The 12,507-nt window shown below is 42.2% G+C and overlaps 1 protein-coding gene across 2 annotated transcripts in view; it reads right to left on the bottom strand.

Annotated features, from left to right (window-relative positions):
- SEZ6L (seizure related 6 homolog like) overlaps positions 1-12,507 on the bottom strand; it is a 439,056-nt gene that overhangs the window by 15,687 nt on the left and 410,862 nt on the right. For both annotated transcript variants that reach the window (XM_088467896.1, XM_088467897.1), the window contains exons 15-16: positions 10,835-10,867; positions 8,022-8,136 (exon numbers count right to left, since the gene is read on the bottom strand). In XM_088467896.1, coding sequence (XP_088324022.1) covers positions 8,022-8,136; positions 10,835-10,867 — 148 coding nt within the window. The remainder of the gene's footprint in view (positions 1-8,021; positions 8,137-10,834; positions 10,868-12,507) is intronic.

Below are 12,507 nucleotides of genomic sequence, written 5' to 3'. Positions count from 1 at the left end.
GCAGCTGCTGCCGGCACCAGGGGCTGCACACAAGATTTTGCAATGCTTGTGAGATCCCGCACATGCTCAGTGGAGCCGGCCGGGAGTGAGACACAGCGCATCAGCACTTGGCTGATGAGCTGCGCACTCTAGTAGGGATCGACAGAGGAGGGAGTTTTCACTATCGTGTCAATACATCTCATCGTTAGTGCTTCCTGCTTCGCCTCGGTAAAGAGGCGAAGCAGGAAGCGTTATAGTGGCATGATAAGTGGCGCTATGATACATCTGCCCTACTGAGCTGGAGCAGTGCTGGAGAAGTCAGAAACTTCTCCACGGTGTATTCCTACCTGAATTAAACAAACCTGTGAAAAGCTCTGTTTTCAGTGAAGCAGTCTCCTGAAGAAAACTAGATCTGTTCTAACAGATGCCAGCCATCCTAACCATGCTCTTTTTGAGAAACTGTCATGTAATAGGCGTTTCAGAGCTGTGCGCACTCGCACAAAACGTTTGCATAATAGTTTTTTTCCTACTGCAGTGCGTATGTTAAATGTTTGATTTAAATTTCTGATTGATTAATGCTGTTTAAATAGTAGTGTAATTGCTGCCTGTTTTATTATGTGGTATAGTGCTGTTTGGTTTTTCATTGACAACATTCGTTCTGTCAATGACAATAAGGTATTATCAGGGCCGGACTGGCCATCGGGCACTTCTGGCAAATGCCAGAAGGGCCGATGGCCACAAGGGCCAATTTGATGGCGCATAAGCCCGGCAGAAAAAACTCCCGGGCGGCGCATCCCCCTGAAATGCGCGGCCGCGTCATTGCGTAATGACGTCATGATGGCATGACGCGGCCGGCGCCAAGCCTCACCCAAGCAGGTGGATGTTAGTTAGACAGCTCCTGCGAGCTGCGAACGGTGCAGTGCTGCCGGGCAGTTCCTATGTGCGGCCACATCAGGGTCAGATTATAAGCGCGCCGACTGGCTGGCTCCTGCATTGCGCCTCCTGGCTGCAGCATCCAATAATGACCGCGACTGACTGAGGAAGCCCCGCCCCTTGATGAAATGCCGCGATTCGCGGGTGAGTAGGGGGCCTAATGCAGCGAAGTGCCTGCCTGCTCCCTTTAGAAAAGCTGGTAAGTGTGCTATCTGGGGAGCCTGTATACTCTCCATTTCTCCCTCTCAATCTTTCTCTCTTCCTCACTCCCTCCACTTCTCTCTCTGTCCCCCTCCCTTCCCCCTACCTCTCTCTTGCTTTATCTCGCTATATGTCTCTCTCCACCTCTCTCACTTTCTCCCCCCTCTCTTATGGTCCTACATCACAAAATCCCTCATTTTCCTAGATACACACAGATGTGTAGTGTTGCTGACAAGCACTGACAATTGTCTTTTTGCTTTGTATCCCTATATGTTGTTATTTTTGTTTCACGCAGCTGGTACCATGTATAACATGGCTACAGGAATATTTATTTTCTGATACATATGATGCACAGCCAGGGCATTAGTAATGATTTAAATAAATGTGCCACATTTCAACCAGTAGGTTTAAATTATTTCAACCAAGTCCCCTTTTCTTATCTCACACAATCCCTTTTCACCACACTGACCACTGTAGCATGCATAATATATAGAGTTCCTGTCCACACTGTTCTGCAGGACGCGGTCTGTATATATTATAATGCAGCACATAAATTAATAGTAACGTAGCGATCTGCCAGCGAAACAATATAGCTGGCAGATCATTATGCACCCTCCCTGGTATGCTGGATGATTAATATCGATCATCCAGCACACCACCAACTCACAGACGACTATAGCGATCCACGTTCGTAGATCGCAGGTCCCTATAGTAACTTGCTCAAAATCAAGCAAGTTGACCGGCATGCACACCCGATGGACGATATCGCTATCGTCCATATGTGCCCGCGCATCGCTGGTCGATGGTAAGTTGGTAGGGACCATTTAAAAGAATGATTTTAAAGATTATAGTAATGATAACGCTATCGTTCAAATCGATCTTTTAAATAGCTAGGTGTGTACACATCATTACCCTTGTCTCCCTCCCTGTCATTTCCTCCCTATCTCTCTCTCCCCCTTTCCCTCTCTTAGGGCTCTATTTACTACAATCCGCATACTGAATGCAGATTGTAGTGTGATATTACTGCGAATTCAGGCAATATCACAGGGATTTACTACAAATCCTTTACAGGGACAGAGCTTGCGATAAAGCTCTGTCCCTGCGAATCCCCGTCGGAGCCTTATCACGGTATTTTTCAAAAAATACCGTGACTAAGTGCCTGTGCATGCGCCAACAGGTCGCCGCTGCTACCCCCCGGTGCTAAGCCCCGCCCCTGATACTAAGCCCCACCTCCCCCCCGCGACCCCCCTCTCCCTTAATTACACTTACCTGCATGATCCGGGCCTCCGGTGATGTTCTCCATGCCTCCGGTCAGGTGATCTCCCATACTGCACTGGGACCCGATCACCTGATGACCGGGCAGCATTGCACTATGGGAGACCAGCTGACCAGAGGGGAGTCATCACCGAATCCCCGATCACCGGTCCCTGGAGTCAGGTAAGTAATTTTTTTTTTTTTAGTATTTTTTTTTCTTTTTTTTGCAGTGATCAGCTTGCGGTCTGTTTAGACCACACAGCTGATTACTGGGACCGGCTCTGCTCTCCCCGTTAGAGCGGAGCAGGAGTCTGGTAACCGGGGGAGACCCTGGATAACGCCACCTCCAGGTGGCATTATTATCACAGGGTTTTCCCCGGTATTTTTTCACATTTTGTTTTTAGTAACTCTGGTCAGATCACATTTCCCATTACAGTTATGGGAAATGCGATCTGTTTTACTAAAAATAAGTGATACTTAGGGGTTGGAGTAGAATTTTACGAATTCTACTCCAATTGCCCTGTAATAACTATAGGTGATACTAAAATAATTTGAAAAGGGTGAGAAAACACCCCTTTTCACTTTATTTTAGTAAAAATAATGTTAATAAATAGAGCCCTTAGAGGTCTATTTGATGTTAATTATTTGGGTCCGAACGGACTCTGATAATTAAGATTCTAACGCTATGTGAATGCCGAAGCAATTCATCACTGTTCCAGCGCGGAGACAGCTTATCCAAAAATCAGCTATCTTCCCAAAGTGTTTCACTGTTCCTATCAGAGTAGACAAGTGCGCATGTGTGACCTACCAGTCACGCATGCGCACAAGAGCGTATGGGTACAGCGGGCCATTCCGAGAGAGGAAGGTAAGTAGGAGAAGTCTGTGATATCTCCTGCTTTACCTTCTTGATGAATGGCCCAAAAACCTAATTTCTATAATTGCAGGTGAAAATTGTAATTTTCCTCTGCTTTTGTAAAAATTAAATGATGATGACTAGGCCGCTATATATCTCACTCCCTGTCCCCCTCTCTCTTTATCCCTGTCCCTCCTCTCTCCCTTACCCCTTTCTTCTCCCTGGCAATTTTATTGATGGGGCCCCTCAACTTACTTGCCCCAGGGTCCATACAAGTCTTAATCTGGCCCTGGGGCACGTCATTACTTAGTGACACGTCCGGGTTTGAGATGTGCGTTGGGGACCGGGCCCAGGAGTAATCTCGGAGGAATGGCTGGACAACATTTTGACAGCTCCTGCGAGCTGCCAGCAGGATTGCCCGGCGGCACCATGCTGAGGACATGGTGGAGTCAATGCAGTGTCACGTGCGGCCGCGGTGATGTTGTGACGCTGCCGGCCTATGGATGAAAAGCGTTGCAAGGGCGGGCGATAAGCTGACTGGATGGACTGGATGCCATCTTCGGACACCTCATGATCTGCTGACAGACGCCATCTGCAGATGCCAGGGTATTACTGTGAGTGGCATAATGTGTTATAAGGGGCATTATTGTGTGTGTGTGTCTTAATGTAGAAGGGGCATTACTGTGTAGCATAATGTATAAGGGTTACTACTGCATGGCACAATTTATAAGGGGCACTACTGTGTGGCATAACGTGAATGGGCTCTGGGTGGTATAACGTGAATGGGCTCTACTGTGTGGTGTAATGTGAATAAGGGACACTACTGTGTGACATAACGTGAAAAAGGGGCACTTCTGTGTGACTTAATGTGAATAAGGGACACTACTGTGTGGCGTAATAATTTCTTTAGATTGTAAACTCTCACAAGCATACCTGGTTTTTTATCCGAGTCTATCATTGCTGGGACACCAGCAGGACTTAATACCATCATTTATATCTACAAGATAAAGACAACCATTCCAGTTGTTTATTTCAGGTGTCAGAATGCAGTACTTTTAAACAACCTGTACAAGGACACATTCAGTATTATTCCATTTTTTATTGATGTGATACAATGGAATTGATTTGTTTCTAATTGTTATACACATGCTCAATAGAAGATTTATCTTCTGATACAACTATCTATGTTGTCACAACTTATTCATTTATTCGTTTTTATCCTCATGCTCAGTGTATCTATATGTTTCATGTATTGTATGTATTGTGTGTATCAATTTTTCAGAAGTAAAATTCATTTTTATTTACACAGTGTGTATATATGTGCCCCATTGCATGAAAGAACATTATATCTAGTCAAATGTGATCACAGCGCAGTGCCTGTGTCGTTGTATATGTGTTTATATTAAGAGTTCACACTAAACTCTAAGCAGCTGCAGCTGATCACGATGGACAGTTTTACTTTTATCTACACTAGCGCCGAGAGTTGGGTAGTATTTTACCCTTTCCCCTCTCACGAGCAGGGCCCTCTTCCCTCATGTGCTTCTCCTTATACTTTCTTTTACTTCTTACTCCTCAAAAGAGCTCTAACCATTGATTGCAGACTCCCCGCTGCTTATTTTGAGCATTATGATAGCTAATGCAGCATATACTTGTCCTATATTGTATTGTACTGTAAGTCACTGGTTTCTTGTGCACTTATTTGTTTATGTCCTTTGTAAGGCGCTGTGGAACATTTATGGTGCCATAGAAATAGAGGATAATAATAATGTGACTAAGAGGCACTACTGTGTAGCATAATTTGAATTGAGGGTACTACCATGTTGTTACGCGCCTTCCCAGCTAGACCACACCCGGATTTTTTTGCGCGTGCCTTAGGCACGCACTCTCCCTGCTTCACCTGTGGGTTGCGGCACAAACGCTCTTTTGTTAAAATGTGTAGTTACAGCTCTGCTTTGGTGTGCACAGATGTGTCCTCTGCGTTCAGCACCCCTGCCCTAAAAACTTCCTACAGTGAACACGATCTAATCCTGTACAACTACTAAGCTAGGGATTGGTCATTTGGGAAAATGCCTTCCCTTTTCTTTGTGTGTGACCTACACCAGTAACGTCTGACTATGGCATATGTTGAATCCCCTGCAGGATGAGCTCTGATGTAGATAAATACATTTTTAATACAGAGAATGATGTGTACTTGTATGTTGTTCTAATATTAATTATATTTGTAACAGCATAGACTAAGAAGTGGGAGGAGCCAGTAATAGTAAGGGGAGGAGTCTATGCCAGGAGCCAGATGCTGGTGCAAGTTTGGCCTGTGCGCCCTTTAAATGCCAGGGCCTATTTTTAGTCCCAGTCCGGCCCTGGGTATTATTATTAGAATGTAAGCTCTCACGAGCAGGGACCTCTTCCCTCATGTGCTTCTCTTTACATTTTCTTCTACTCCTTATTCCCCATTAGGGCACCTAACACGTGACTGCCAACTCCCGGCTGCTTAGTGTGAGTGCTTTAATCGCTGTTGCAGCAATGTATATAAGTCGTGTCTTTGTCCTGCACTGTAATGTACTGTAAGTTACTTGTTTCTTGTTCACTCACTAGTTTCATGTACTATGTAAGGCGCTGCGGAATACTTGTGGCGCCATATAAATAAAGGATAATAATAATAATATTATTATATATATAATGCACAAACGAACTGGCACTCAATAGTCCAACAGGGAAACGGGTGCCCTGGTGCCTTCCCTGCACACACAATTTAGTCAAAAAAGCGTCAATCCTAGGATAGACAAAGGCGGCACTCCGGGTCTTTTAAGAATAATAATAATTGTATTGTAGGTACAATATAATAATTCTTCTTCTTAAAAGACCCATACTGCCGCCTATGTCTATCCTAGGATTGACGCTTTTTTGACTATATATATGTTCACCAAACATAGGTATAGTCTCACATGTTTGCTATCTTATATATAAAATTCATTGGTCTGTTTATTTATTTGTGTGTTTGTCTGTCCGGTTATGCATTCAGATACCCCTGCACCAATTGGGATGAAACCAACATGAGGTGGTCCAGTTGGATCCTGGCCCAGGTTTTAGGTGGGTTAGGGTCCCGGTTGGAACTGCCGTTGGTATGCACTGGGCAGAGCCTGTTCTGAGCCTTCCACTGGATGGATTTGGACGAAAACTTTGCAGTGTAGTAACATTTAATCCCAGAAGACATACTAGGGAGTTGAGGTCCAGGTCGGACCTCCCTTTGGGGTAGAACTTTGACCTGGGGAGCATGTTCTGAGCCTTCCACTGGATGGATTTTGATGAAAACTTCATAGAGGGGTGGCAATTTGTCTTAATCTGGAGTGGTTGGGGATCCAGTTGGACCTCACGGCTGAGTGTGCCGGGCAGAACTTTGACCCAGCAAGCCTGCTCTGGGCCTTCCACTGGATGGATTTGGATGACATTACATAATAAATCTTAATAACGAAGATTTAAACCCGGGCAATGTCGGGTCCCTCAGCTAGTTCTTCAATAAGTATTAACTTACAAATAATAAGAAGCGATTGGGAGAACTTCAATTTATTTACAGACATACATACATATCTATAAGTAATATTGTTTTGGGCAATTGCTCTAGATTGAAAAATAGGATCATTTACATGGACAAATATTCCAAGTAACAAATCCTTAAAACTTGGATTGTCACTGGAAGTTAGGGACTATTAGATTTTATGCATATGCACAGGGGCAGAACTATGGGAGACAATGGAGGCGTCTTCCGCCGGGCTCCATCTCTGAAGGGGCACCTCCTCTATTGTCCACAACATATTCGCCCCACTTAGGGCTGTAACTATGTACCCGGATTGTTCTGTCCCAGCCACCCAATACATGGCTCCCCTTCCTGACACCTGAGAAGCCACCATACACTAGTGGAGAGCTCCATGTAAGACCACTTGCCTCCGGGCGTCTGGGATGAACTTACGCCACTGCATATGCACATGATCAAAATGCTAAAATGTATATGAAGTGCAAGAAAAATTATCAGAAATTACATGTCTAATTCAGATAATATTTTGGTTAGTATTTTTTATTGTGGATCAAAGTGCAGGACTTATCTGCCCAGTGAAATGAGGTAAGGCCTGGATATAAAGCTTGAGAAACCTACATTAGTGATAGTGTTATGAGAGAAAGTCTGGCTGTACAGCTGAAGAAACCCATAATAGTGTTAGTGATATAAGAACGACCCTGGATCTACTGCTCCAGACACCAATAACAGTGATAGAGATATAAGAAAGAGCCTATATCTACAGCTCAAGAAACCCATAATAGTCATAGTGATATGAGAAAGTGCCTGGATCTACTGCTCCAGAGACCCATAGTAGTGATATGAGAAAGAACCTGGAACTTTAACTCCAGAAAACCCATAATAGTTATAGTGATAGAAGGCCTGAACCTATAGCTCCAGAAACCCTTAATAGTGACAGTAATATAAGAGAGAGCCTGAATCTAGTGCACCAGAAAACCATAATAGTGATAGTTATAGCGAGAAGACCTGGACCTACAGTTCCAGAAACCCATACCAGTGATAGTGATAGGAGAGAGGACCTGTATCTGCAGCTTTAGAAGCCCATAACTTAATCCAGCTGTACAACTCTCTGTAGGGAGAAATCTGTAGAGGTGTAAGAATGGATGCTTAGGAAGGAAAAAGATAACTTATCGAATATAAGAAGAATCTGAGGATGTGCTTGCAGTTAAAACAATATCAAGGACAATATCAACCTTATGTGCTGTTTTTTTTCCCCAATTGCTGGTGGCTTACCTTGTAATATAAATGTAGGCTCCTCCAAGCAGAACAGAAATAATCACAACTGGAATGAATATTGCTAACGCCATGTTCCCACCTTCTAAGGAGGTCTCTGCAGCTGCTTCTGCCACTAGGGAGAATAGAGAACAGATATTTTCTACACCTCTATATACTGTACATACATTTGCCTAAAAGTTCATATACAGTATTGATAAATATTGTTATACTGTCTTCCTATAAGAAATTATACATATATGAAATGTTTTTTTTCGCAACCTATATACTTGTGAATTAGATATTTCAGCTCTGAATCAAGTGAGTTTGCATATATAAAGGGTAATTAATGCGAGGTCCCATTTTTTAAGACATAGGGGGGATTGTATGACTGAGTTACCTCAGTCATAAGACATTCTGTATCACTGCTTATCCCAGAGACACAGGGTGTGCTAGTGCAGCAATGTATCAAACGTTCAGTTGCCAGTGAGGTCTTGTGGTAACTTACCCATCCGTCAATTTGTGTCCCTCTGTATCTGACGTGATAACTAGTTTGCACAAGTAAGGAGAAAAAGAGACAGTACTCTCCTTTGTGGGGCACTAATCCATCATATATAATATTTTGATGTGAATTATGACTAAAACTTATCTTTTATTAAAATATATTGAAAAAAGGGGCTAAAATAACTCACTCAAAATATGATACAAACACAACACATAAACAAGTAATAGCATAAATCAATAATATTTCATCCTGGTAAGATACTCTGGGTCCCACAAGTGCTGAAATAATACACTGTAAAAGAGATAGCTAGTTGTTAGAGCGCACCCTAATGTGCATGTGTGAGCGAATATACGTGCAGGACGCAGTCTCACTTTTTTTAAACTGCGCATGCACAAGCCACTAAGACCATGCTTCCGCTTAACAGCTCTGGAGTGAAGGAGGCACTGCTGGCAGCATAACTCACCCACAGATGGCGTTACATTTATGTAACAAGCAGTAAAAAGTGGAGCTTTCTGTTAGGTAACAAACCACAATGCTGCCCCATAGCCAACTCTGACGACAGCATTATTATACAGTATACAATCACTAAGGCACTGCTGGAGAAATCTCTGACTTCTCCATGGAGTACCTATTCTTACATACTGAGAAGCAAGATTATCCCCTTATTGTCTGATGGGGACAGTCTGCATTGGTCATTTGTTGATCAGTCAGTAATCACAAGGGAAACTGTAAATGTAATATGACTGTCTCGATCAACAACTCCTTTATGTTTCCTTACACTAGTTTAATGCTTGCTTTGGCCAAAATGAAGGTCACACTCATCTTGGAAAGTGGAAAGAGCATCAAAGCCACTTATTTCCCCAAAAGTGAGTCCATTTTTGTAAAAGTTGAATGACTCCACAAAACAGCTTATGCACTACTGCGCTTCCCAAAATCACTGTTGCTTTGCTTACTTCTTTATTTTATATTTTAGGTATCATGCACTATATTCAAATTATATTGTCCAATCAAGCTCTGTAACCAGTGACAGGACTGTCAAAACATTGGACCTGATTCAGACCCGTTCACTAGTTGCGGCCGCTCGCTCACAGCGTATGGAAATTCAGCTAAGTGACGTCAAGGCATCCGCTCGCACGGCAAGACATAAGCACGCCCACTATGTCTTGGCGAGCGATCACTTTGTGTTCATAGACGCCCACCAGCCTGTCCTTAGCCGCCCACTACCGTACGTCATCTCCAGGAAGTATATACAACCATCGGTACATCGGGAACCATAGGATCAGACAGCAGTGCTTGCGGTTGACTGTACCCTACCGCAAGCACTGCGAGCAGTTCTGTGTAAAAATCTACCAGGTGATGTGTACTATGACACAGCCTGTTAATTATGCACACCTCTGAAACGGCATTGGAACACTCTGGCACGCCTGCGTCCGCAACTCCACTCCCCTGTTACTACTGCCCTGCCCCTGTTACCACCCTCAAACGGCCTCTCCTGTCACTCATTCCACTGGGCTGTCCTGGCATGGCGAGCGAGCACATTCCGTTCGCTCCTACTAGTTTGCACACGCACACTGCGAACTATGCGCACATTAGCGAACATTGTCTGCAACGAGCGGCCGCTTGCTAGCTTGAATCAGGTCCATTGTCTTTCAAAATTATATTAAATGCTTTGAACCATAGTTATTCTAGATTCATTTAACAAACAATGTGCATGCAGGCAAGCAGGTGACAGTTTAAAAATACAATGTCAGTCTTTAAGCTAGAAAGCTACAATATATTTATTCATTAATTAATATTATTCAATAAGAGCAGATCAAATAATTTGTTGTAGCATTATATGGTATTTTATGTTTTAGTTTACCCACATTAGAAACTGCTGACATGACTGAGCTCAATCTGTCTTGCATTCCACTACAAAAATGTCTGCTGAGAGGATATAAATCATGAAGCTCTATATGATAAACATCTACAGATCATTGTCTGTTACAATATATAACACCTCTGTGCAAGGTCAGTTTATCTAAGTCAAGGTTGCATACAATGACTTTATAGTGGTCTAATAGAGATGCCACTGTCCTGATAAATATACTGTAGATGAGTCATGTTTTCTATCTGTATGTAACATACAAAAAGCTATGTATTTGATTGTGAAAAATACATTAAAGACCTCAAAGTAGGGAGCTAGTGAGTATTAAACAACTTTATTATAATGAAATCAATTGCCCGCTATTTTTACATATATATTTAAATTTGACAGTATTTGTATAGGTTGGTAAAAGAGTCTTGTAAGTATTTGTGTAGGTTGGTATGAGAGAGTCTTGTATGTTACCTTGTAAAGCATGTTCAAATCTGTCTTGGGTAGCTATGGAAGAAAAATGAAAATCAGTTATGAAATCAAAATGAGAACAGCAATCTAACTGGCTATCAACAGCCAGATGTTAGAACAGACTATTTCAGACATTTAAGTCCCCCAAATGTCATTAATATTTTTGCAAACATGTAGAAAATATATCATTGACATATATGACCATTAGCATGCAATACAACAGGTTATGTTATAATATTAACATTCGAAATGTTGACATTCAGACTGTCGACACCAGAATGTCAACATGGACTGAATGACGACATTGGACATTATCTCCACTATCAAAATGTCAACATTCACCATGTCCACATTGACATAATGTCTACATATTGAATGTCGATAGGCACAATGTGCGGCAGGCACATTGTCGATAGTCCATATTAGTGTTACGGTTAGGTTTAAGCTGCAGTTATGGTTAAGGTTGGGTTAGAGGTTCAGTTTAAATGCGCTATAAACACTATATTGACATGCCAGCTGACGACATTCAAAATGTCAACATTTTGGCAATGTCAGCATTATGTCAATGTTGACATTGTGAATGTTGACATATCAAATGTTGAAATAACATCCATTTCGATATTCTGAGCATCCCTAATGTCGACATATTGTACCACACCTAATACAACACACACGCAACCTATCACTATAAATGTATTATTTTCAAAAAGTGTTTCACTTTGATTGGTTTTACAATTCCATTTTTTGCTGTGACTGTCAATTAACCTATAATCCTAAATAGAAATGTTTTCAATACTAACAGTTTATACTGGTGTTTAATGAGTGGTATAACATTTTAGGCATCCTAACCGTTACTGGTAACCAATCGTGCTTTTGGAATTTTGATTCTAATTCTATCACAAGGTAAAAAGCTATTAAAAGCTTCCCATATTCTTTGACTAGCATGGTCAGAACTAGATATTTTATAATCTGAAGGATCAAGAAGAAAATAGTAATAGAATGCTAACCAGACCTTCACCAAAACTGGTAGTTCTTATTGAAACATTTTCTACAGTACGTTGATAGTTCAAGCACTTGCTCAAAATATGAACCTTTTCAAAGATTTAAACTTTGTTGTAAGGTTTGTCCATACAGTATAAATGCTAATGTATTATAAAAAGTTGTTTATCATTTTTATTTAATTGCCAAATTACCAGATCTATGTCCAATAGCCAAATTGAATAGATCCAGGCATTCTGCAGGAAATAGTTCTCAAGGGGCCAAGCAGTGTTAATGATCACACATACACACATTTCAGTCATTGGCCAATCACTTTTATCTCCAAGGTTAATAAAAGATCACATTTGTATAGCATTCAGTGCTTGTGGAGCTATAAGAGAAGATTTTGTGGCAATTTGGTCTAAATTTGACAAACTGCCTGACAAAATGGTTATTTAGGCTAAGCTCTAAACTGGCCTTAAAGAACATTGGGGTAGATGTATTATAGCGGCACTTGACGTGCCGCTATAACGCTTCCTGCTTCGCCTCTTTACCGAGGCGAAGCAGGAAGCACTACTGATGAGATGTATAAACATCTCATCGGCCGGAGAGGGGGAGCGTTAACTCCCCCCTCCGGCGCTACCCGCTAGAGACAGCAGCGCATCAGCCTAGTGCTAATGCGCTGTGTCTCTGTCCCG

Source organism: Taudactylus pleione, unplaced genomic scaffold (genome assembly GCF_031769625.1).
Source record: "Taudactylus pleione unplaced genomic scaffold, aTauple2 ptg000078l, whole genome shotgun sequence".
Classification (NCBI taxonomy): domain Eukaryota; kingdom Metazoa; phylum Chordata; class Amphibia; order Anura; family Myobatrachidae; genus Taudactylus; species Taudactylus pleione.
Note: the sequence above shows the minus strand (reverse complement) of the source record. Positions and strands in the feature narration are given on the sequence as shown.